Source organism: Callithrix jacchus, chromosome 9, assembly GCF_049354715.1.
Source record: "Callithrix jacchus isolate 240 chromosome 9, calJac240_pri, whole genome shotgun sequence".
NCBI lineage: Eukaryota > Metazoa > Chordata > Mammalia > Primates > Cebidae > Callithrix > Callithrix jacchus.
This window is the reverse complement of record NC_133510.1, coordinates 134,081,354-134,107,675: the sequence shown is the minus strand read 5'-3', so window position 1 is coordinate 134,107,675 and position 26,322 is coordinate 134,081,354. Positions and strand designations below refer to the sequence as shown.

Genomic DNA, 26,322 nt, shown 5'->3' with positions numbered 1-26,322 from the left:
GATAGTCACACCTGACAAACGCAGGTGTAATAGGATAAGCCATGTGGCCCGTCACAATAACTGATGAATAGATGAAACAGGGGTGTATTAATCTTCAGTGGTCGCAGTCATTGATTAGTCACACCTGGCAGGTGTAATAGGATAAGCCACGTGGCCCATCACAGTAACTGATGAATAGATGAAACGGGTCTATTAATCTTCAGTGGTCGCAGTCATTGATCAACACATAACACGGTACATCCATTAATTACCACTGACTGCTGTGAATCATTTCTCGGTTTTTGTTGCTGTTGTTTTTATTTGTTTATTTGTTTTGAGACAGGGTCTCATTCTGTCACTTGGTGCAACTATAGCTCACTGCAACCTCTGCCTCCCGGGCTCAGGTGATCCTCCCGCCTCAGCCTCCTGAGTAGCTGGGACTATAGGCACACACAACCATGCCGAGCTAATTTTTGTAATTTTTTTGTAGAGACAGGGTTTCACCATGTCACCCAGGCTGGTCTCAAACTTCTGAGCTCAAGTGATCGGCCCATGCTGCCCTCCCAAAGTGATGGGATTACAGGCATGAGCCACTGCACCTGACCATATTCTTAATTATTTTAGTAGCAGTGGGGTCTCCCTATGTTACCCACACTGGTCTCAAACTCCTGGCCTCAAGTGGTCCTCCCACCTCAGTTTCCCGAGTTGCTGGGGTTACAGGCATGATCCACCATGCGCAACAAACTCGGTCATATAAAAAAAAAATAGCTGGGGCCGGGCGCGGTGGCTCACGCCTGTAATCCCAGCACTCTGGGAGGCCGAGGCTGGTACATCACGAGGTCAAGAGATCGAGACCATCCCGGTCAACATGGTGAAACCCCGTCTCTACTAAATACAAAAAATTAGCTGGGCACGGTGGTGCGTGCCTGCAATCCCAGCTACTCAGGAGGCTGAGGCAGGAGAACTGCCTGAACCCGGGAGGCGGAGGTTGCGGTGAGCTGAGATCGCACCATTGCACTCCAGCCTGGGCAACAAGAGGGAAACTCCGTCTCAAAAAAAAAAAAAAAAGCTGAAATACTTAACCTACCTGACTTCAAGGCTTAAAATTACATAAATCAAGGCCAGGTGTGGTGGCTCACACTCATAATCCCATTACTTTGGGGAGGCCAAGAAAATACAAAAATTAGCTGGGTGTGGCAGTGCCTGGCTGTGGTCCCAGCTACTTGGGAGGCTGATGTGGGAAGATCACTTGGGCCTGCAAGATCAAGCCTGCGGTGAGCCAAGATTGTGCCACCGTACCCAAGCCTGGGAGACAAAATAAGACCCCATCTCAAACAAACAAACATCAACAACAACAACAACTACATAAATCAAAACACCTTGTCAGAAGGATACTCACAGGGTCTGTGAAACAGGATTCACAAGCTTGGGAACAGAGCCACGCATATTTCGTCCGTTGATTTTCAACAAGCTGTCCAGGTAATTTAACACAGAAAAAAAATTCTTTTCAACAAATGGTGCTGTATCCACTGGATACTCATGTGGGGGGAAAATGACTCATAATGCCTCACGCCATATACAAGTTTAATCCAAGATATATCACAGAGGTATATGTAAAGTCCAAAACTATGAGTCTCTAGCATGGGAAGAAAATCTTCCCATCCTGTGATATGGTATAAACCACAAGAGAAAAAAAATTAACTAGACTTCATCGAAATTAAAATATCTTGCTCTGGCTGGGTGCAGTGGCTCCCGGTGGCTGGGTGTGAACCTGTAATCCCAGCACGTTGGGAGACCAAGGCGGGAGGATCACGTAAGGTCAGGAGTTTGAGACCAGCCTGGCCAACATGGTGAAACCCTGTCTCTACTAAAAACACAAAGTGAGCTGTGCGTGGTGGCAGGCACCTGTACTCCCAGCTACTTGGGAGGCTGAGGCAGCAGAATCGCTTCAACCTGGGAGGCAGAGGTTGCAGTGAGCTGAGATCCCACCACTGCACTCCAGCCCAGGTGACAGAGCAACACTCAACTCAAAAACAATAAAAATAAGAAAAAGAAAAAATGTTCCCCACCATCATCAGGGAAATACAAATGAAAACCACCATGGGGACGGACACCACCACACAGCTGGTAACAATAGGCACTGTCACACACTGCTGGTGGCAAGAGAAAAAAATAGAACTGACTTTCTGTCTCTCTCTTTCTTCCTTCCCTCCCTCCCTCCCTCCCTCCCTCCGTCCCTCCCTCCCTCCCTCTCTCTCTTCCTTCCCTCCCTCCTCCCTCTCCCTCCCTCCCTCCCTCTCTCCCTCCCTCCCTCCCTCTCTCTCTCTCTTCCTTCTCTCTCTCTCTCTCTTCCTTCTCTCTCTCTCTCTCTTTTGGCAGACTTTCACTCTCATTGCCCAGGCTGGAGTGCAATACTGTAGTCTCGGCTCACCACAACCTCCGCCTCCTGGGTTCAAGCAATTCTCCTGCCTCAGCTTCCCAAGTAGCTGGGACTACAAGTGTGCGCCACCAAACCCAGCTAATTTTTGTATTTCAGTAGAGACGGGGTTTCACCATATTGGCCAGGCTAGTCTCGAACTCCTGACCTCGTGATCCACCCACCTCAGCCTCCCAAAGTGCTGGGGTTACAGGTGTGAGCCACCATGCCCAAACTAGGACTTTCTCTCTTAAAACAATAGACATACACTGCCATATGACCCAGTCATTTCAGACTTGTTCCGGAGGAAAAAAAAAACATATGCCCACATAAGGACTGGTAAACAAATATTCCTCACAGCTGTATTTTAATAGCCAAAAACTGGGAAAAACTGAAATGGCCATCAAATGCAGTGGACGGGCTCTTCCTGGATAAGGGAAGGCGATGTATCCATACGCTGGGATATTGCTCAGCAGTTAGAAAACAAGCCTCCAACACAAGTGATAGCAGAGCTGAACCTCAGAATCACACAGAGTGGAAGAAGCCAGAGAGAATCGTCGCATAGACTTAACTGGGTGCGGTGGCTCATGCCTGTAATCCCAGCGCTTTGGGAGGCAGAGGCGGCAGATCGCTTGAGGTGGGGAGTTTGAAACCAGTCTGGCCAACATGGCAAAATTAGCCAGTCATGGTGGTGTGCACCTGTAATCCCAGCTACTCCGGAGGCTGAGGCCGGAGAATGGCTTGAACCCAGGAGGGGGAGGTTGCAGTGAGCCGAGATCACGCCACTGCCCTCCAGACTGGGTGACAGTGAGACTTTGTCTCCAAAATAAAAAAGAAGAAGAAGAAAAGAAAAGAAAAATAGCATATACTGTATGATTCTATTTGTATGAATTTCTGGAACATGAAAACTAGCATATAAAGACAGAAGCCAGATCCTGGGGATGAGGAAGAGGTGAGACAGCACATCCTGGGGACGGGGGGAGGTAGGGGTGGGTAGAGAGGGGCACTAGAAACTTTTGGGGGTCATAGAAGTAGCTGCTACCTGGAGTGTCATGGATGTGAAATTCCACGTGCACCTCAAAAACAAAGGTTACACCGTCAATATCTGCGTTTAGTATACTTCAATGATCCCTCCATAAAATTGAATTAAAAATAAATGATAAGATGAAACGAATTCAAAATGAGGAATAAGTATAGAAGATCAGAAAAGAAGATCTATTAATGTCAATTTAATAGGAGTTGCTGAAGAGGAAAACCAAGGAAGTAATGCAAAATAATAGTAAAATGTATATTTGGTTCTGGGGCAGTGACTCAAGCCTGTAATTCCAGTGCTTTGGGAGGCCAAGGCAGGTGGATCCCTTGAGGTCAGGAGTTCAAGACCAGCCTGGCCAACATAGAGAAACCGCATCTCAACTAAAAAAAAATGCAAAACTTAGCCAGGCATGGTTGTGTGTGCCCATAATCCCAGCTATTCAGGAGACTGAGGCAGGAGAATCACTTGAATCTGGGAGGCAGGGGTTGCAGTGAGCAGAGAGAGACTCCATCTCAAAAAACAAACAAACAAACAAAAACTATATTTTGAGAAGATTTTCCTGAAATGAAAAAAGACTGATATTAGGTACTGAAATGGCACAGTGTGCATGAAAGTTAACCCCAAATGGCTAATCCCATGTTGCTGTTCAGACAGTCTGAATGATTGCAGAGACAGCAAAGGCTGCTGGTCAGCATTAAATATACATGTCTGGGCAGAATTAAGATGAATGCCTGTAAGGGCGAGCGTGACGTCATGCTGTCACAGCTGTGTGTTCTGACAGTGTCAACACAGTACACTATCCAAATGACTGAATTTCGTTACATATCAATTTCAGAAAGGATTCAAAGGAGGCATATGGAGAGCGCATTAAAAGTAGAACCGGGCCAGGCTTGGTGGCTCGTGCCTGCAAACCCAGCACTTTGGGAAGCCGAGACAGGTGGACTGCGTGAGCTTGAGAGTTCAAGGCCAGCCTGGGCTGTTCTATAATTTTATGCACCAGGAGTATTTGCATTCCCCATTTGTATTGATAGACCACTTCCTGTGTCTCATCTTCTATCTCTAACTGGAAGCAAGGCCCAGACACCAGCACAGTGATAGGGCCAGAGATCATCCGGTGTTGGGCTGCTTATTGCTGGTTATGATGAGATGGGCCCTCACGTTTTCCAGACCTGTCTATCTGGTAACTATTCTGACTGCAGAGCTATGTCCATTGGAGCCTGTTCGCAATCACCTCGTGCTTACTTGGAGAGACATATGTCCGAATTTGTGGAGTGCACTTTAAAGGAACTGGCTAAACATGGTCTGCGTGCCTTAAGAGAGACACTTCCGGCTGGGCTTGGTGGCTCATGCTTTTAATCCCGGCATTTTGGGAAGACGAAGCAGGTGGATCTCCTGAAGTCAGGAGCTTGAGCCCAGCCTGGCCAATATGGTGATATCCTTCTCTACTAAAAGTACAAAAATAAATTAGCTGGACGTGGTGGTGCACACCTGTAATCCCAGCTACTAGGGTGTGCTGAGACAGGAGACTTGCTTGAACCTGGGAGGCAGAGGTTGCAGTGAGCCAAGACCGTGCCATTGCACTCCAGCCTGGGCGACAGAGAGCGACTCTGTCTCAAAAAAATAAAAGAGACACTTCCTGCAGAACAGGACCTAACTACAAAGAATGTTTCCATTGGAACTGTTGGTAAAGACTTGGAGTTTACAATCTATGATGATGATGATGATGATCATGACGATGATGATGATGACGACGATGTACCTCCGTTTCTGGAAGGCCTTGAAGAAAGGCCACAGAGAAAGGCACAGCTGCTCAACCTGCTGATGAACTTGCAGAAAAGGAGGATAAAGCAATGGGACATTGGGTGCTAAGCCAGCCTATATATGTACTATCAAGTATGTAAGAGGCAGGTACCACATACTGATGGCAATAATAAATACTTTGACCCAAAAGCTGCAGAGCGGTGGAATACTGTGCTTTAGGAATCAGTCCAGAGGTGAGTTTTTTCCAAGCAACCTCACTGAAACCAGATCATGAAATATACATTTTTCTTGGAGAGCGTCTGTATAATCATTTTCTAAAATGTGTAGCTATCTGTACTGTTTGTATATGAAGAAAATAGGTATCTTTGTGGTTTTAAAGACAACTGCAAAATAAAATTATTTCACCTCCTAGTTAAAAAATTAAAATTAAAAAAGTTAGGCCGGGTGGGGTGGCTCACACCTGTAATCCCAGCACCTTGGGAGGCCAAGGTGGGAGGACTGCTTGAGGCCAGGAGTTCACTGGGCAACATAGCAAGACTCCTGTCTCTGCAAAAAAAAAATTAAAAATTAAAAAAATGAAAAAAGGAATGAAGTACTGATTCATCTGCAACGTGAATGAACCGTGAAAACATTAGGCTGATGAAAGGAGCCAGACACAAAAGGCCACACAATGTGTGAATTCATCTTTATGAAATGTCTAGACTAAGCCAATCCATAAAAACCGAAGGGAGAGTCATGGTTGCCGGGGCAGAGGAAAGGGGGACAGGACAGTGATGGTTAATGAGCGTGGGGTTTCCTTTGGGGGCAAAGCAAATGTCCTGGAATTAGATAGTTGTGTTCGCACAATATTGTGGCTGTGCCAAATGTCACCGAACTGTACACTTAAAATGGTACTTTTTTTTTTACTTCAATGTTTTACTAAGTCATGTGTGCCGGGCACTGTGCTGTCAGGTGGGGTTAGGGAGAACAGCATGGCGTGGTTCCGACGTGCATTAAGAGAAATATTAGCCAAACATGCTCTACAGATGTTCCCGAGAGGACAGACAGTATAGTTTTCTCCTGTAACCATCACGGTCAGCTATTCCACCGGACACACATCAATGTCACGGTCACCTGTCACCATCACAGTCAGCTATTATATCAGACACACATCACTGTCATGATCACCTGCCACCATCACGGTCAGCCATTCCACCAGACACACATCACTGTCACGGTCAGCTGTCACCATCACGGTCAGCCATTCCACCAGACACACATCAGTGTCACCGTCACCTGTCACCATCATGGTCAGCCATTCCACCAGACACACATCACTGTCACAGTCACCTGTCACCATCAGTGTCATGGTCACCTGTCACCATCACAGTCAGCCATTCCACCAGACACACATCAGTGTCATAGTCACCTGTCACCATCATGGTCAGCTATTCCACCAGACACACATCAGTGTCATGGTCACCTGTCACCATCATGGTCAGCTATTCCACCAGACACACATCAGTGTCATGGTCACCTGTCACCCTCACAGTCAACTGTTACAACAGACATGTATCAGTGTCACGGTCATCTATCACCATCACAGCCAACTAACTATTCTAAATACGCATCATTGTCATGGTCTACTATCACTATGACAATCAACTATTCTACTGGATAGTAATGCATTATTTTTTCTGATCCTCTGCTGTAAATAGGATCAGTAAACTCAGAATAAAGGTTGCAGAGGCTTCTATTATAGTTTCATAATTCAATGCAGCAATTTCAACGTGCCTAGATTAGGGGCAGACATTTCAAGATTCAGATGTATTTATAAACATTACTTCCCTGGTTCTATGCACAGAAATGCTGACGTTATTAACAATTTGATCTCTACCCACATGGCTTATTTTGGAGACTGGCAACACCATTATTTATTTCTGAGATGGCTTTAACTTGACCTCAAAAAAAAAAAAAACAAGTTTTGTAAGTCATTTCACTTATAAATTGTTCACCAAAAGAATCTTGACTTTGATCCATTGATGGGTTTTCTCTATTTTATAACAGACTTATTTATATTGAAATCTTATTCTGTTGTTATTTTACTTTAAATAGACTTTTTTGTTAGAGCAGTTTTAGGTTCACAGCAAAGTTGGGTGCAAAGTGTAGGGAATTCCTACATTCTGGCCCCCACATATGCACAGCCTCCCCATATCAGCATCCCCCTAGAGTGCTCCATTTGTGATAACTGGTACACCTGCAGTGACACACCATTATCGCCCACAGTTCACGCTGGGGTTCAGTCTGGTGGTGCACATTTCGTGGGTTTTGGCAAATGTAAAATAACACATATCCCTGTGATAACATTACGCACTGCCCTAAAAATCCTCTGCGTGACACCCACTCACCCTCCCCACACCCCAAATACTGATCTTTATAGTGTCTCTGTAGTTTGGCTTTTCTGGAATGTCATATAGTTCATATTGTGGACATTTTAGATTGTTTCACTTAGTAAAGTGCGTTTGTCTCCCTGGTGTCTTTCCATGGCTTGATGGCTCAGTTCTTTTCAGGGCTGAATAATATTCCATTTTCGAATGTACCACAGCTTATTATTTCACCTACTGGAGGACATCTTGGGTGGTTTTAAGGTTGGGCAATTATGAAGAAAGCTGCTATCGACATCCAGGTGGAGGTTTTGTGAGGACCTAAGCGTTCAGCTCATTTGGGTAAATACCAAGGAATAGGATTGACAAATCATATCATAGATACTGTTTAGTTTCATAAGAAACTGCCAAACTGTCTTCCAAAGTGGCCACACCATTTGCACTCCCACCAGTGACGAAGGAGCATTCCTGTTGCTCCACATGCTCACCAGCATTTGATGTTGTCAATATCCTGAGTTTTCACCATTCCAGTGGAAGATGTTGTTTTCTTCTGGCCATGTTTAAGGATATTCACAATAAAAAGTAGTTGCAATTTCAAAATTATACTAGAAGCTGGGCATGGTGGCTCACACCTGTAATCCCAGCACTTTGGGAACTGGAAGTGGGAAGATCACCTGAGGTCAGGAGTTCAAGACCAGCCTGACCAACATGGTGAAACCCCATCTCTACTAAAATTAGCCAGGCATGGTGGTGGACCCCTGTAATCCCAGCTATGTGTGGAGGCATGTGCCACCAAACCCGTTTAATTTATATATTTTTAGTAGAGATGGGGTTTCACTATGTTGGTCAGGCTGGTCTCGAACTCTGAACTCAAGTGATCCACCACCCACCTTGGCCTCCCAAAGTGCTGGGATTACAGGCACGAGCCACCAAGCCTGACCTATAGTAACTAATTAAAACAGTGTAATAGTGGCCCAGGAAAAGGCATGCTGACCAATGGAAGAGAACAGGAAGGCCAGCAGCAGAGTCATGTTATGGATGTGTCCATGGGATGTGCCATGGATGGCATGTCAGATCAGCATAGGACAAGGAAGGCTGGAACTGGAAGAACTGGTCATCCACAAAAGAAAAACACAATCAAACCCGTATCTACAGCTGGGGACAGTGGCTCACACCTGTAATCCCAGTACTTTGGGAAGTCAGGGTGAGCAGATCATTTGAGCCCAGGAATTCAAGACCAGCCTGGCAACATGGTGAAATCCCATTTCTACACACACACACACACACACACACACACACACACACACTAGCCAGGCGTGGTGGTGCACACCTATAGTCCCAGCTACTTGGGAGACTGAGGCAGGATGATTGCTTGAGCCTGTAGGGGTAAGGCAGTAGTGAGCCCTGATCATGCCACTGCACTCCAGCCTGAGTAACAGAGTGAAATCCTGTCTCAGAAAAGAAAGAAAAAGAAAAAAAAAAAATCCCTATCTTATGCTATATGCAAAAACCAACTCCTGATGAATCAAGGTTCATCTGTCAAAAACAAAACTTAAAAATTCCTAGTATAAAATGTGGGCGAGTATCAACTATGGGGTAGAAAAGGATGTTTTAAACATAAAACCGTGAACTAAAAGAACTATCAACAAATTGAACCACATTAAAATGAACAACTTTTGTGAATCAGGAAGACTTTAAGTGAAAAGTTACAAACTGGGAAACATGTTGTAACATTCCTTGGGTGGGCATGCCTTGTAAATGTCTTTTTGATCCAGCCATTTGGCTCTGTGTATGTCTGTGTGTCCAGGCAAGAGAATCTCTTGCCCATGTGCAAGGCAAGACAGCAAAGAGAATGTCGCAACATGCTTCTAGAGATCAGAAGCCTAGAGACACTCCGACTGTAGGTGGAACTGTGTCCCCAAAAAGGACATGTTTAAGTCCCAATCCCTTTCATCTCAAAATGTGCCTTTATTTGGAAAGAGGTCATTGTAGACGTGGCTGGTTGAGAGGAGGCCACACTGGAGCAGCATGGGTCCGTTTTGTTTGTTTTTTGAGACAGGGTCTCGCTGTCACCCAGGCTGGAGTGTAGGGGTGCCATCGTGGGGGTGCCAGCTACTCGGGAGGAGGGAGGATGGCTTGAGCCCAGACGGTTGAGGCTGCAGTGAGCTGTGGTCACGCCACGGCGCTCCAGCCTGGGTGAGAGAGAGACGCCATCTCTGATTAATCAACTGATCTCTAATGTGGTCTCATATTTGGGCCCTGGGAGCTGGACATGATGTGCTTTTTATTTTTGCAGTGTAAGCTTTCTGCTTCCTCCTTGTTATGACACTTTCCTTTGGGTAACACTATTTTCCCTGTAATTCGTTCCTACGGTCCATGTCCAACACCGCCAGTCAGTATCTTCTGAGCTCCAGAGGGGAGCGTCTCAGAATGTGAATATGTGAGAAGGGGAGGATACGTTGCACCTGCATGTCGCTGAAAACCTGCGGATGTTTTAACATAAATTTTTTTTTTTACTTCTAAAAAATTAGAGATGGGGGACTCACTATGTCGTCCAGGCTGGCCTCAAACTCCTGGGTTCAAGTGGTCCTCCTGCCTCGGCCTCCCAAAATGCTGGGATTACAGGCATGAGCCACTGGGCCTGGCCGTAACTGTGAATGTATAGAATAAACAGTATGAAGGGAGCCATGTAATCAAATGTGTGAAATTCAGCATGTGCTCTGCCTCTTCCACCATGTCCAATGCTGGGAATGCAAAGTGGAAGCTCACATGGTGAAAATCCACATACACACACACACACACACGCAGACACACACAGACATGCACAGACACACTGACACACACATACCCAGAGACATACACACACAGACACAGTGACACATGCACAGAGACACACCAAGATACACACACACAGACGTGCACACACAAACCCAGAAACACTGATGCAGACACACACACACACAGACATGCAGAAACAGACACTGACACACCCACACACATTGACACACAGAAACATACACAGCGATACCCAGAGACAGACACACACAGACATACTGACACACACATACCCAGAGACATACACACAGACACACACAGATACACAGACACAGACACATGCACAGAGACACATCAAGATACACACAGACGTGCACACACACACTGATGCAGACACACACACACAGACATGCAAAAACAGACACTGACACACCCACACACATTGACACAGACACATACACAGCCATACCCAGAGACAGACACATACAGACATGCACAGACACACTGACACACACACACACCTACACACACATATGCAGACACACACAAAGACATGCACAGACACACTGACACACACACACCCAGAGACATACACAGACACACAGAGACAGGCACAAAGACACACAGACACACACCGCCATACCCAGAGACACAGACACACACAGATACACAGAGAGACAGACACACGTGCACAGTGTCTTACACACCCAGAAACACACACACAAACCCAGAAACACACACACAAACCCAGAAACACACACACTGATGCAGACACACACAGACATGCAGACACTGACACATCCACACACACTGACACACACACACACACACACAGCCATACCGAGACAGACACAGATACACACAGACACGTGCACAGAGACACACACACACACACACCGAGAGTCTATTTTTAAAAATAAGTTTGGTTTTCTATCTATTAGGAATTTATAAAGCAGGGCACACCCTCAGAAGTTTAAAGTAACAAACATATGGCCAGCACAGTGGCTCAGGTCTATAATCTCAGCACTTTGGGAGGCTGAGGTAGGAGGATTGCTTCAGCTCAGGAGTTCAAGACCAGCATGGGCAACATGGTGAAACCCCCGTCTCTACAAAAAAATTTAAAGTTATCTGGGTGTGGTGGTGCACACCTGTAGTCCCAGCTACTCGAGAGGCTGAGGAGGGAGGAGGTTGAGGCTGCAGGGAACCAAGATCCTGCTGCTGCCCCCCAGCCTGGGTGACATAGCGAGACTCTGACTCAAAAAAAAAAAACATGTAACAAACACAACAGCTTGAGAAGCATGTGGAAGAAAAAGAATGGGGACGTCACATCTGGAAACTAACTTCCCTGCAAGAGTTCATTTCCCACTCTGCAAGCAGCACGCAGACGAGTGGGACGAGACAGAAATGCCATCTGACAAGAACCACAGAGGCTGCAACAGTAATGACGGCCCAGCTGGGCTCTGCATCACTGGGTAATTATGAAAAGCGCTGGAAAACTCACTGACACAGAAAAGCCCGTGATAAAAAGTGAAGCACGGTTACGAAAGAGCGTTACAGTATAATCCCCTTTTTAGAAAACACTTGAAAGGATATATGACAAAATGTCAACGAGTTACCTCTAGTGGGGGGGAACTGTGGCGACCATGTCTTTTAATGACTCAAATTCCCACTCTTCTAATACACAGCATGTATGAACTTCTTCATTTGGTGGGAAAAAGGTCAGACATCGGGAGAGAGAGGAAGCAAAGAGCAAGTGCTCTCCCCCCAGACCTGCCGCACTGCCCACCCAGTTCCCCTGCCCGCTGGCTTCCCAACTGCGCTTCCCAGCCACGTGGTTCCCATCCTTCACACCTGGGGGGCAGCTGCCGCACGACCACCTGCCTGACCCATAGTTTTGTCACCAGCGATTGACACTGCCAGCGGATATCAGTGGCTTTAGGCACTGCAGCTCACACCTCACACTGGAGAAGCCCCTGAATCCTCTTCCCCTGCCTCGTTAAAAGCCCACCAGCATGGGTGGAGCTGGCGCCTGGCGTTTGCAGTGGCTGCTCACTCAACAGAGGAGTCCGCTGAGGGGCTGGATGCCGAGGCCTTGTGGTGGCCATAGGGCGACCCTCCCTATCTTGTTCTCTCCTCTCCACCTACCTCCATCAATCCCACCCCATTTCTAACCCCCAAGTTCTCTTCCTTGAGGTTCCCACAGAACATTTAATAAACACTGGGGACACGAGAGAGCAGACACAGGGCCCTTGCCTTCATGGCAATTCGACTAGGCAAGGAAAGTTACAACTGCAGATTTGCCACGCTGACTAGGGCAGAGGGAAGCCGGTGACGTCTCCAGTCGGACATCTGACTCACCTAAGGTACAAAACCAGTGAGTGAAGTCTGAGGAGGCTGAAGCGTTCACTGGTAGGACTGTCTTCAGGAAGGGGAGGGACTGTTCTGAAAAGCGGCATGCACACAGCTGTGTCATCTCTGGATGCATGTGACCAGAGAGTACAAGGCCTGGTAGCAAATGTGGAGCAGGGGAGACACATCACATTTGTTTTTTGAACAGGACTCTGATCCCTTTAACTAAAGGCAAGTGGTTAGGTGGTTTCCCTCCCCACCACGCCCTCAGCTTGAAGGGTACAAGGTACTGCAAGGAGTTAGGATGGGTGCTGTCCTAGACAGGGGGAGCCTAAGTCTCACGTTATCTTGCTGGGGAGGATACCCGCAGCCCCAACGTGGCAGAAAACAGTATACACGATGTCTGACAGATTACTGGCAAGAAAAGCTGAATCCCTCCCTCATTTCATTTGCTCAGCAGGTAACTTTGTGTTCCTCATCTGTTTTGCAAAAGAAACCAGAAATTCTGTCCTTGAGTTCCTCCAGGTGAAGTTAGCCAGGAAAGCAGTCCTCTTTGGTTCTAGACATTTTATGATTGATATGATCAAAAAACCCCATCCTAGTTTTTCAAAAACTGGCTCACACAAATTTAAACTGCTCTCCAACACTTTACCACTACCAATTTACTGGTTATTTCAGTATATACCGACAAGACAGGCCCTGCAGTGACTCTCAGTGCCTCTGCTCTAACAAGCGATTACTGGTACGCAGTAACTTTGTATAAAGCTTCAGGCCTCCCCCTTTAAGGCACCAGACTTCAAAAGATGGAGAGCATACTCTTCCCATTTGTACAATCTGGATAGAATTGACCCCTCCCCTCCCCACTCTCCCCAGAAAACATAATAATCTCTGCTAACCATTCACTATTTCCTAAAGCAATACTAGAGAAGATTCAGAAAATCCAGGCAAAGTAGAAGCAATATATTTTGCAACAATTATTCTTCCAATGACTTGTAAATCTCTCCCACACCATGTTAGACAGGTAAGTGACATCACTTCCAAATTTCAACTGTTACACAGAAGATCCAGAATGTCAACACCACTTGCATTCTACACAAGGTTACAAACAACACATACACCTTAAGTTCAAAATATCTGAATGAAAGCTTTCATCCCAGTTATGGGAAAAAACTTCCCATCTCACACAGGCTGGTTAGAAGCTGGTTCTGAATAGTGTCACAAACACAGCAATTAAGATCTTAAGACACTCGAGGTCTGTTGCCAGTTAATACAGTAAGTAGAACGTGATTCAGCTTCACCTTTTTCGTTTTTCCATATATTTAAGTGATCCTTTCTACACCTTTTAAAGTAGGAAAGTAATCATCTCCAGATAATCAGACATCTAAAGAAAACTTTGGTTAACTGGACTGTAGTAGTAACTGAGGAAAAAATAGCTCTTATTTTTAAGATTCCTAACTTCTACAAGAATAGCATTGATGGGATCGAACTCCTAATCAGGATAGACCTAATTCATTTTAAATGTGGAAAATATACAAGATAAATTAAATGTTTAGTCTGATAAAAAAGTTTCACAGCTGTTCTCTGCCACTGAGACGCCCCCCCCACCCCGCCCCGCCCCACCCCACCCCTGCTCCACTGTGCCACGTTCCTAGTATTCCATCCATGCCCTGCTCCGCTGCGCTGCCCTACAAATCCTCAGGGCAAAAAAAAAAACCCCAAAAAGTATAGTGTGTGTACTGCTTAAGAACTGAATGTTAAGACATCTTGAAAGCCCGGGAGTACCTGAAAACTGGGTAAACACGGACCATTTTCCTTGAGTATCAAGTTAACACTAAGCATCTGACATTCAAACAGAAAGTGCAAAATTTATACTTTTTAACACCAAGAATTCCCAAGCTCCCGCCATCCAGACATTCCATCCTGTTTGAAGTTATCAAAACATTACTTTTGCCACAAAACAAAACCAAGTATTACCCTTAAAATATCTATTTGGTATGTACAAACCACATTTTTGTCGACAGGTCACAAATCTTGAGCAGGTTCCTCCCAAGAGGGCCCTACCTACCCTAAATGAAGGTGGAACAGACATCGCTTTACTTCACCTGCACAGTCTTTACACCGTTTAACTCTCCTAACCAAACAGTCTGTCGACCTGTCATGCTGAGTTTGTGAGACACAGCTCAAATGTACAAAAATAAAAAGTAGACATAGGAAGAAATTAACCTAACAGATTTCAAATTAAGGACAGCAAGGCAATCCAAACATTAACATGGCATAAATATCTCTATTTTAGTGGCTTCAAAATGCTATTTTTAAACAAGGGATGAGTTCACTTGCTTAGATATTTGAAATACAACTTTATTCTGATTCTAAACGAAAAGGAATGGGAATGACAGTAACAAACAAGATTTCACCACTGAATATTGTGATGTGACTGCAGCAGTCTCATATCTGAAACTCAAGGAATCAACTGCGTTCCGAACAGCTAAATATGCAAGTCCAAACAATGAAGGTGTATTTTAAACTGCCATTCACTCCGAAGCCCACTCATCTCCTTCAGCATCCCACAGATGAAGCACATGTTCCGCTTAGCTAGATAATAATGAGGTGGCACACACGCTGCACCGCTGACATCACAGGACAGCTGCCTATAAAACTAGACTTCTGACGCTGGGCTCCTGCTTCATTCTCACAGGTCATCATCCTCATCCGGGAGAGCAGTTGTTTGAGCAACCTAGATGAAGAGAGGAACACTGTTAACACTCCAGCTCAAAACTGCCAGGAATACACAAGCCAAACACAACAGCCTGGACAGCAAAGTGGCCACAATACCTCTAAGTCGTGCTCATATTGCGCTGCCAAAGCTGGGTCCATGACAACCTCCGGTGGGGCAAGAGCAGGCATGGCAACAAATTCCAAATTAGGGTCTCCAATGAGCTTCCTAGCAAGCCAGAGGAAGGGCTTTTCAAAGTTGTAGTTACTTTTGGCAGAAATGTCGTAGTACTGTTTAAAAAAGTAAAAATTAGTTTTTAAAGTTGATTTTCCCAGAACATTCCAAAATAAGAAAAAGATTCTTGGTGGGGCATGGTAGCTCATGCCTGTAATCCCAGCACTTTGGGGGGGATGAGGTAGCAGGATTGCCTGAGGCCCGGAGTACAAGATCAGGCCTGGACAAGAGCAAGACCCCATCTCTACAAATAATAAATTAGGTGGGCGTGGTGGTGAGTGCTCGTGGTCCTAGCTACTCGGAAGGCTGTGGGAGGACTGCCTGAGCCAGGAGTTCAAGGCTGCAGTGAGCTATGTTCATGCCACTGCACTCCTGCCTTGGCAACAGGGCAAGACCCTGTCTTAACAAGAGACACACACACTTCAGTTGACCAACCCTGACAACAGTGAAACCCCATCTCTATCAGTCTTTAAAAACAATAAAAATAGCATAAAAATAAAATTATTTCCATATATAATATAGACTGGTCAATTTCATGGTCTTACGTATCATCTCCTCTAAGAGAAATAACTCAGGAAGTTTTAATTTTCACACACCTGAAGATTCTTCTTTCGGTGGAAGACAATGGATTTTGCCTTCACTTTCCTGTCCTTAATGTCCACTTTGTTGCCACATAACACGATGGGGATGTTCTCACACACTCGCACCAGATCTCTATGCCAGTTAGGCACGTTCTTGTAAGTAACTCTGGATGTTACATCGAACATTATGATGGCACACTGGGCTGAAAGGAACATTTGTGGTAGTTAGTACACTTAGTTTACTACACACATGAAGAATGCCAAGAACCAGTCTAGGATTCATCTGGTCTTAGACCTCACCGAGTCTCCTAGCTTTCTCCCTTCACTTCCAATTCTAAAAATGTCAATTCGCAATTTCTAAAAATGTTAATTCACAATTCTTCCTAAGCAAGATGAGCTGACCCCGTCAAACCTCCCTGATACACTTCATCATTAACAGTACCCTCATCCCAAAAAGTATCTCGGGTAGATTAATGATAAGTGAGATTCTGCAGAACCGAGCTGCCATATTCTGAGGGTAAGGGGCCTGCAAACACCTTCTTCAGAAGGTCTTTCAATGGCATGGCTGACTATACCAGGAAATATTCCTGTCTTAAATCCAGACAGGCCAAGCGATGTGGCTCATGCCTGTAATCCCAGCACTTTGAGAGGCCGAGGTGGGTGATCACCTGAGCTCATGAGTTCGAGATCAGCATGGGCAACATGATGAATCCCCATCTCTACAAAAAATAAAAATAAAAATAAATAAAATACAAAAATTGGTCAGGTATAGTGGCCTGTGCCTGTAGTCCCAACTACTCAGGAGGCTGAAGTGGGAGGACAGCTTGGCTCAGGAGGCAGAAGCTGCAGTGAACTGAGATCACACCACTGCACTCTGGGCTGGGCCACATAGAGACCCTGTTTCAAAAAATAATAACAAACCCAAATAAAGTCTATATATTCACCTGCAGGGCCAGCTATGGCATAGTTGATAAAGCAAGAATCCACAACTTTTTGGTTAAAAGATTTTTGGGGGGAAATTCTTGTGTTTATTTGTACATACTAAAGGAAAACAAAAGGCATGGAATGATTCCAAATAATTTGTTATCAGCAAAGTGAGGATCCAGGAGAGATGAGTATTTCCTTTACTCCTCTTTTTGGTATAATGAACGTCTTCCTTGCAATTTTAAAAATCAATCTATTTGAGAAAAATACTCTCCGCAACTTAGTACAAACAATGTAACAAGAAATCACCTAGTCTTGCATAACACTTGCTAAGATCCCTATCTTCCCTGGTGTTTTTTAATGGAGTACAAACAATCATTGATCACTACGTCTAAATTCATACCTGAGCCTGTTTTCATATACTGAACTGCTCTAACAGCCTGTCTGTGATTGTTTTAAACTATGACATGTACCCAGTGTAAGTCACAGTTTCTTCTAAACCATGCCTAGCATGACACAGCATGCAAATAACACAACTTGCATAAAATGTTCTCCTCTGCCACCAAAATGGTGGTCAGCTCCCCGAAGCTCACGTTTTTTAACCCAAAAATGACACAGTTCCCCTAACAGTATTAAGCACTGTTTGCCGGAACCGGCCTGATTTTCTATAACCTTGAAGGATGCAGTACACAAAAGCTCTCAGCAACGGTTCAGCAAGTCACGGATGCTTACCTTGGATATAGTAGCCATCTCTCAGTCCGCCGAATTTCTCCTGGCCGGCCGTGTCCCACACATTGAACTTAATAGGTCCTCTGTTAGTGTGGAACACCAGGGGATGAACCTCAACACCCAAGGTGGCTGCGACGGAAGCGATGCCAGTGAGTGGGCGCATTGACCCGTTTCCCACCCGTGTCCGCGAACAAGGTGCTCCCGCACATACCTACATACTTCTTCTCAAATTCACCAGTCAGATGACGTTTCACGAAGGTCGTTTTTCCGGTACCACCGTCACCAACCAATACAAGCTGTTGGAGAACACATTTTGGAAGTAAACCCAGAACACTTCACCTCTCCGGATCCCAGAGTCCGCCACGCCAAGAACGCGGACGCGGGGCCCGGCTAACAGCCATCGTGGGCCCGGGAGGAGGGACCGCGAGGCGCACGCGGGCCGGCCCGGCCGCCGCCCGCCCCGCAGGGTTACCTACTTTAAACTGGACCTGGGGCTCTCCCTGCGCAGCCATCGCGGCGTTCCTGCGGAGGCAGAGGACGGAGACGAGCGCTCGCGCGGCCCCGCAGCCCATGGCGGCCCCGCTCCCGCGCCCCCCGCGCCCCACGTGCCCGCCCCACAAAGGCCTCCCGCCCGCGGCGCCATGGCGGCCGGGCCTGGGAGCGGGAAGGCGGCGGGCGGGGCCGGCATCCGGGGCAGCGGGACCCAAGGAACGACGGACGGGGGGGCCGGGATGGAGACGAGACTGGGACCGGGAGCGGGATGGGAGCGCGGGATGGAACCGGGATTCGCGGGGGCGGGCGCCGACCCCACGCCCGTTTCTTCCCCCGGCCCGGCCCGGCCCGCGCCACCCACCTACTCACAGCCGCTCGCTGCCCCGGGGCCGGCCACCAGCCCGGGCCCTGACCCCGGCCGCGGCCCCTGTCCCGCCGCCACGGCCCCTGTCCCCCCCACCCCGGCCCTGCCCGGCCAGCCGCGTCGTTACCTTCCAGAAGCGTCTCCGCGCCCGTCCGACTGAGGCTGGAAAGATGGCGGAAGCGCAATTCAAACGCCTGAGACGCAGCCGACGCCGGCGCGCGGCAGGGGCGGGGCAGGCGCGGGGCGGGGCTGACAAGGGGCGGAGCAACGGTCCGGTGCCCGCCCACGTGGACCGCGCGTGCGCGCACGCACGCAACCCGGCTCGGTGGAGCGCAGGGTGGGGCGGTAGGCGCGGTGGACCGCGTGGGAGGACGAGGCGGGAGCGCGCACGCACGCCGACCCGCGGGCCCCATGTGCGCCAACACTCAGGGCGGGCTCCCGGGCACGCATGCGCCACTGGTGAGGCGGCGCGCTCCTGGCCGGGAGATGCTGGGCGCGGCGGGACAGGCGCGGCCCTGCGGCCTCCCCGGCGGGAGGCGGGATTCGCTCGGGCAGACGCGGTCAGGCACGCGGCTTCCAGGCGCTGGCCAGCCTGTCGTTGTCTGCGCCCCGTGGAGTGAGGGTACTTGGGGTCTTTGGGGCATAGGCCGGCGCAGGACCGGTAGGTGACAGAACGAATGAATGAATGAATGGGTCCTAGGCCGGTCCCCCAGGGTCAGCCCGCGCCTTTGTCTCCCCAGAGCTTAGCCTTCACGCCCCCAGGCCCAGGGACAGTTGGAGAGCGAGGCATCAGAGAGGGATGCGCCCACCCAGAAACACGGGTGCTTATTTCTTTTGAGACGGAGTCCCGCTGTATGGCCCAGGCTGGTCTGGAACTGCCAGGCTCACGCAGTCTTCCCGTCTCGGCCTCCGAGTAGCTGGGACTACAAGCGCGCGCTACATCCGGGCTGATTTTGTTTGTCTTAATTGAGACACAGGATCTCACTGTGTCTCCCAGTCTGGCCTCAAGGGATCCGCCCTCTTCGGCGTCCCAAGGCGCTGGGATTGCAGATGCAGTCACCGCGCCCGGCCATAGCACCCCTTCTCGGAGCGTTTCATAGGTCGGCAGCCATGGCGGCCGCATCCTACAAACAAAACGATGAAATTTCGTTTGCGGTGTGGGCGGGTCTTCCAGCCGTAGTTACCCTCGGGGGCGGAATGAGGAAGTGCCCAAGCTCCCGGCCCCCTGTGGAGCTGAAGCTGTGAAGAGCCTAGGCCAGGTTGAGCTAGAGGGACCCCGACCCACGGGTCCTTCCTGGGCGCCCCTGCTGACATGCAGACAGATAAAGGCCCAAATCAGCGCAGTCAAGCACCTCAGAAAAGAGTTCCCCGTGGGGAAAGAGCCCCAGGGACCCAGGGGTCCGCCCAGCAGTCACGAGCACACTTGCAGGCGAGTCCGCTGGGAACCCCAGTGACGCAAAGTGCGCACAAGGCGCGCGAGAACCGGCCAGCTGGAAACGCAAGTCCAGGGACCCTCGGGAACGCCAGCCACCTCTCAGACGCTGCTGGTGGGAGAGCAGAATCTAACAGCAAAACGGGAATGCCCGCTGCTTGTGACCCTGGATTTCCGTTTCTAGGGAGAGGCCCTGAAGGGAAACTCATGCCTCATGCATGTGCACAGCATTTAATGCTGTAGAACATTGGAAAGATGGTCATCTGTTTGAACAGGTTAGATAGATGTCAAAAGGATAATGTTGAGAAAAGAAGTGATCATATCTTTATAAAGTCTAGGTCACCTGTAATCTCAGCACTCTAGGAGCCTGAGGTAGGAGATCCCTCAAACCCAGAAGTTCCAGGCTGCAGTGAGCAATGACCGCACCGTTGCATTCCAGCCTGGGAGACAGACCAAGACCCTGTCTTCAAAAATTAATACATAGACCAGGTGCGGTGGCTCACGCCTGTAATCCCAGCACTTTGGGAGGCTGAGGTGGGCAGGTCACCTGAGGTCAGGAGTTCGAGACTAGCCTGGCTAACATGGTGAAACCCCGTTTCTACTAAAAATACAAAAAATTAGCCAGGCGTGGTGGCGTGCGCCTGTAATCCCAGCTACTTGGGAGGCTGAGGCAGGAGAATGGCTTGAACCTGGGAGGCGGAGGTTGCAATGGGCTGAGATTGCACCACTGCACTCCAGTTTGGACAACAAGAGCAAAACTGTCTCAAAAAAAAAAAAAAAGAATATGTAAAGCCTAACACTGTATGTAATTTTGCCTAGAGGGAATATATACACACACATTATATTTATAGCATAATGCCATTTAGGTAATATTTTTACAAATACACAGAACAAAAGCATGTTGGTTATTGGATATATGTATTTTATTTTTTAATTGACTGCAAGGATCCGTACACCATATCCTGATGGTTATTCCTTCAGGAAAGGGTAGAAAGGAGTGATGGCACTGAGCAGAGGAGTCAAACAAGACTTTACCTGCAATGTTCTATTTTTTTTCTTCTTGTTTTTTGAGACAGTTTCACTTTGTTGGTCAGGCTGGAGTGCAGGGGCGCGATCTGGGCCCTCCACAACCTCCGCCTCCCAGGTTCAAGCGATTTTCCTGCCTCACCTTCCTGAGTAGCTGGGATTACAGGCCTGCACCACCATGCCCAGCTATTTATTTATTTTTGTGTTTTTAGTAGAGACGGGGTTTCATTATGTTGGCACAGGTAGTCGAGTGATCACTTCGGCCGCACGTATACCAAAATTGGAATGATACAGAGAACAGCATGGCCCCTGTACTAGGATGACAATTTTTTTTTTTTTTGAGATAGAGTCTTGTTCTCGTCACCCAGGCTGGAGTGCAGTGGCGCAGTCTTGGCTCACTGCAACCTCTGCCTCCCGGGTTCAAGCGATTATCCTGCCTCAGCCTCCTGAGTAGCTGGGACTACAGACACCCGCCACTACACCCAGCTAATTTTTGTATTTTTAGTAGAGATGGCTTTTCACCATGTTGGTCAGGCTGGTCTTGAACTCCTAACCTCAGGTGATCCACTCGCCTCAGCCTCCCGAAGTGCTGGAATTACAGGTGTGAGCCCCCGCGCCCGGCCTTGCAGAGTATTTTATAGGCCAGGTGTTTTGTACACTGTCTTTTCATTTGTGTTTCTCTGATACTTCCTCATCATTAGATACAGCTCATGCAGTTTGGGTAGAGCAACCACAAGATGATGCTGTGTCCTTAGTGTCTGATCAGGAGGCACAGAGTGGATCTGTTTGTTTTTTAGCGACAGGGTATTTCTCTGTTTACCCTGATTGGAGTGCAGTGCTGTGAGCATGGCTCACTGCAGCCTTGAACTCCTGGGGTCAAGTGATCCTCCCACTTCAGCCCCCCGACAACCCCCCGAGTAGCTGGGACTGCAGGCACGCACCACCACACCCAGAATTTTTTTTACTTTTTTGTAGAGCTGGGGTCTTGCTATATTGCCCAGTCTTGTCTCAAACTTCTGGCCACAGTTTTCCTGCCTTGGCTTCCCAAAGTTTTGAGATACCAGGCATGAGCCACTGCACGTGGCCCAGAGTGAGCTTTTAAAACCATATCAGATCCTCCTCCTCCACTCGTAAAACCTTGCAGTGATTTCCTATTTGCCTCACTTAGATCCGTGAAATCTGTAGTCAGGGAGGTCCCATGGGCTCTAGCTCATTTCTACCTCTCCCACCTGGGCTCCTGCCTCTCCCTGTAGCCTCACAGGCATTTCCATATCTTAACCCCAGCCAAATTTGTTCCCACCACTGGACCTTTGCACTTACTGGTTCCTCCGCTTAAACTTCTCTTCCCTTGGCCAGGTGCAGTGGCTCACGCCTGTAATGCCAGCACTGGGAGGCTGAGGTGGATGGATCACTTGAGGTTCGAGGTGCAAGACCAGCTTGGCCAATGTGGTGAAACCCCATCTCTGCTAAAAATGCAAAAGTTAGCCTGGTGTGGTGGCACGCATCTGTAATCCCAGCTACTTGGGAGCCTGAGGCAGGAGGATCACTTCAGCCTGGGAGGTGGAGGCTGCAGTGAGCCATGATTGTGCCACTGCCAGCCTGGGCAACTGAACACGACCCTGCCTCAAATAAACAGACAAAATGCTGTTCCCCACACATCTTGGCCTGACTGGCTCCTTCCCACCCTTCAGGCCCCTGACCACCCCCAGGCCTTTGCCACCTCAGCACCCATTTTATTTTCTTCCGAGCACTTACTGAGAACATACTGCTTAATTATTTACATGCTTGTTTTTAAATCTGTCATTCCTTCACTAAAATAAGGGACATACCATGTCATGATATTCCAAGTATCTAGCCCGGTGCCTGTCACATAATGTATGCTTACAAATATTTATTGAAACATTGAGCGAATTACTCTTTTTGTGTTTCGTGTTTGGTTTTCAGAGGCACAGTCTTTGTTGCCTGGGCTGGAGTACAATGGCATGATCATAGCTCACTGCAGCCTCCAACTCCTGGGCTCAAATGAACCTCTTGTCTTCGCCTCCAAGTAGCTTGGGTCATGGGTGTGTGTGCCTCCTGGGTGAATGAATGACTCATGCAGGAAGAGGAATGAGACAGCAGCATTCTATTCCAATAAGAATAATAAATATGCAGGCCCATTGAATGTTAATCATGGCACTTCATGGCAAAGACATCTTTGCCTGCACTGTACTCCAGGCTGGGGAACAGCATGACCCTGACTCAAAAAAAAATTTTTTTTAATTTAAAAATAAGGGCTGGGTGCAGTGGCTTATGCCTGTAAACCCACTTTGGGAGGCTGACGTAAGAGGATCACTTGAATCCAGAAGTTCAAGACCAGCTTGGGCAACATAGTGAAGCCCCATCTCTATTTTTTTTTTTAAGTTTCTAATAAAATGTTTAAATAAATTTGTTTATAATCTTTTTAACTTTTATTTTATTATTTTTTAGATGGAGTTTCACTCTCTCACCTAGGCTGGAATACAGTGGCACAATCAACCTCCATCTCCTGGGTTCTAGCGATTCTCCTGCCTCAGCCTCCAAAGTATCTGGGATTACAGGCATGCACCACCAAGCCTGGCTAATTTTTGTATTTTTAGTAGAGACAGGTTTTCGCTATGTTGGCCAGTCTGGTCTTGAACTCCTGACCTTAGGTGACCCGCCCACCTCGGCCTCCCAAATGAGCCACCATGCCCAAACTATAGTATTTTTTTAATTTAAAAAAAAAAATGAAAAAGAAATTTAAATATTTTTAAAACAAAAAATAAAAATAAAGATCAGAACGGTACTGAGTGTACTCTTCGGTGGCCCATACTAAACAGAATCTTCCAGGCTGTCGTCTGGCCTGTGCTGGGTGGGTCACAACGTGCTTGATATCTGAGCTCACTGATAGCATTTTAAGATTTGTTGGTTTTATGTCTAGAAATTCTTTGATCCCCTCCATTGAAAAGGTTGATTCCAGTGAATGCCCCCTTGTGTGTGAGCCGGACTTGGCGACTTATTTCTAACAGCGGAGTATGTCAGAATTGACAGTGTGTTACTTTGGAAACTAGGTCACAGAGGCTCTGTGGCTAGACTCACTCACTCTCTGGGGACCCAGTCACCAGATTATGAGGACAAACACAGCCCTACGGACAGGTTCTTGTGACAAGAATCTGAAGTCCCCTGCAAAGAACCTGTATAAACCTGCCAGCCAGCCAGGTGTGGTGGCTCATCCCTGTAATCCCAGCACTTTGCGAGGCCAAAGCAGGAGAAGCACTTGTGCCCAGGAGTTTGAGTCCAGCCGGGGCAACATAGTGAGACCATCTCTACAAAAAATCAACATAAAAAAACTTAGCTAGGCATGATGGCATGCGCCCACAGACCCAACGACTCAGCAGGCCGAGGCCGGAGTACTGCTTTGGGCCCAGGACGTGAAGGCTGTGGAGCTAATATCCCGCCACAGCCCTCCCGCCTAAGCAACAGAGAGAGACCCGGTCTCAAAAAAGCAAAGCAAAACAAACAAGAACACCTGCCAGCCACATGAGTGCGCCATCCTGAAATCAGATCTTCCAGCACTGGTCAGATCTTCAGGTGACGGGAGCCTTCGCTGACACCTTACCTGCAAATTTCATGAGACCTGAATCCAGTTAAGTCACACAGAAACTGTGAGATAAAAAGGGTTCATTGTTGTTTCAAGCCATTAACTTTATTACACGGTCATAGATAACTGACGTAAAAGATAAGGGTATTTCACATAAAATCCAGGCATCTGGATTCCTTTGAAAAATCATAATAAGAGGCCAGGTGCAGTGGCTCATGCCTGTAATTCCAGCAGTTTGGGAGGCTGAGGTGGACGGATCATGAGGTCAGGAGATCAAGACCATCCTGGCTAACATGGTGAAACCATGTCTCTACTAAAAATACAAAAAATTAGCAGGCCATGGTGGCACACTCCTGTAGTCCCAGCTCTTAGGAGGCCGAGGCAGGAGAATTGCTTAAACCTGGGAGGCAGAGGTTGCAGTGAGCTGAGTTGGTGCCACTGCACTCCAGCCTGGGCGACAGAGTGAGACTCTGTCTAAAAAAAAAAAAAACAGACCGGGCACGGTGGCTCAAGCCTGTAATCCCAGCACTTTGGGAGGCCAAGGCGGGTGGCTCACAAGGTCAAGAGATCGAGACCATCCTGGTAAAATGGTGAAACCCCGTCTCTACTAAAAATACAAAAAATTAGGGCATGGTGACGCATGCCTGTAATCCCAGCTACTCAGGAGGCTGAGGCAGGAGAATTGCCTGAACCCAGGAGGTGGAGGTTGCGGTGAGCCGAGATCGCGCCATTGTACTCCAGCTTGGGTAACAAGAGCGAAACTCTGTCTCAAAAAAAAAACAGAAAATGGGCCGGGCATGGTGGCTCATCTGTAATCCCAGCACTTTGGGAGGCTGAGGCGGGCTGATCACGAGGTCAAGAGATCAAGACTTCTTGCCAACGTGGTAAAATCCCATCTCTACTAAGAATACAAAAAAATAGCTGGGCGTGGTGGTGCGCACCTGTAGTCCCAGCTACTTGGGAGCCTGAGGCAGGAGCCTAAACCCAGAAGGCAGAGGTTGCAGTGAGCTGAGATCACGCCACTACACTCCAGCTCTGGCAACAAAGTGAGACTCCATCTCAAAATAAGAGAAAAAAGAAAATTATAATAAGATTGAGAGGCCTTGAGCCTCATTTCTTGCGTGGCTACAGCCTTCTGGAGGTACATAGCTGGTGCCCCCACAGATGGTGCAAACACTGCCGCCTGCCATTCCCTGTTGAATCTCAGACGTAGGCCCCAAGCCATTTGCCCCTTGTCATCTGACGCTCAGGCTGTTCTGCGTGTTTGCTTATCTGCCTGAGCCCTGAGTTGTTTGCGTTAGAAAACTCTGATGAGTCGAAGATATAGGAATGAAAAATTCACGGATATATTAGTTCATCCACCTAATTAATATTAATTGAGCAACTACTGTGTACCAGGCACCCTCCAGGGACTGGGACATTGAATAAAACAGACAGAAAATCAACCTGCGAATTAAGTAACATCTGTGAAATAGTGATGATTACTAAGGTGAAAAATACAGCATTAAGGAAAATACAGGCCGGGCTCAGTAGCTCCCAAATGTAATCCC

At 47.8% G+C, this 26,322-nt stretch overlaps 1 protein-coding gene, 1 long non-coding RNA gene and 1 other non-coding gene across 3 annotated transcripts; 2 read left to right on the top strand and 1 right to left on the bottom strand.

Annotated features, from left to right (window-relative positions):
* Positions 1-15,016: 15,016 nt before the first annotated feature.
* On the bottom strand, positions 15,017-18,871 carry RAN (RAN, member RAS oncogene family). The gene is made up of 7 exons (XM_035258204.3): positions 18,841-18,871; positions 18,334-18,379; positions 18,069-18,153; positions 17,861-17,986; positions 16,220-16,407; positions 15,509-15,679; positions 15,017-15,410 (listed from the first exon to the last, which is right to left on the bottom strand). The coding sequence occupies exons 2-7, from the start codon at positions 18,367-18,369 to the stop codon at positions 15,366-15,368; spliced, it is 651 nt and encodes a 216-aa protein (XP_035114095.1). The 5' UTR covers positions 18,370-18,379; positions 18,841-18,871; the 3' UTR covers positions 15,017-15,365.
* Positions 18,872-19,168: 297 nt separating this feature from the next.
* LOC128928655 (uncharacterized) lies at positions 19,169-22,827 on the top strand. Its single transcript, XR_008474074.2, has 2 exons — positions 19,169-19,374; positions 22,528-22,827. It is a non-coding gene; the product is annotated as an uncharacterized LOC128928655 (long non-coding RNA).
* LOC118144644 (U6 spliceosomal RNA) lies at positions 21,422-21,529 on the top strand. Its single transcript, XR_004729402.1, has one exon. It is a non-coding gene; the product is annotated as a U6 spliceosomal RNA (small nuclear RNA).
* Positions 22,828-26,322: the final 3,495 nt, after the last annotated feature.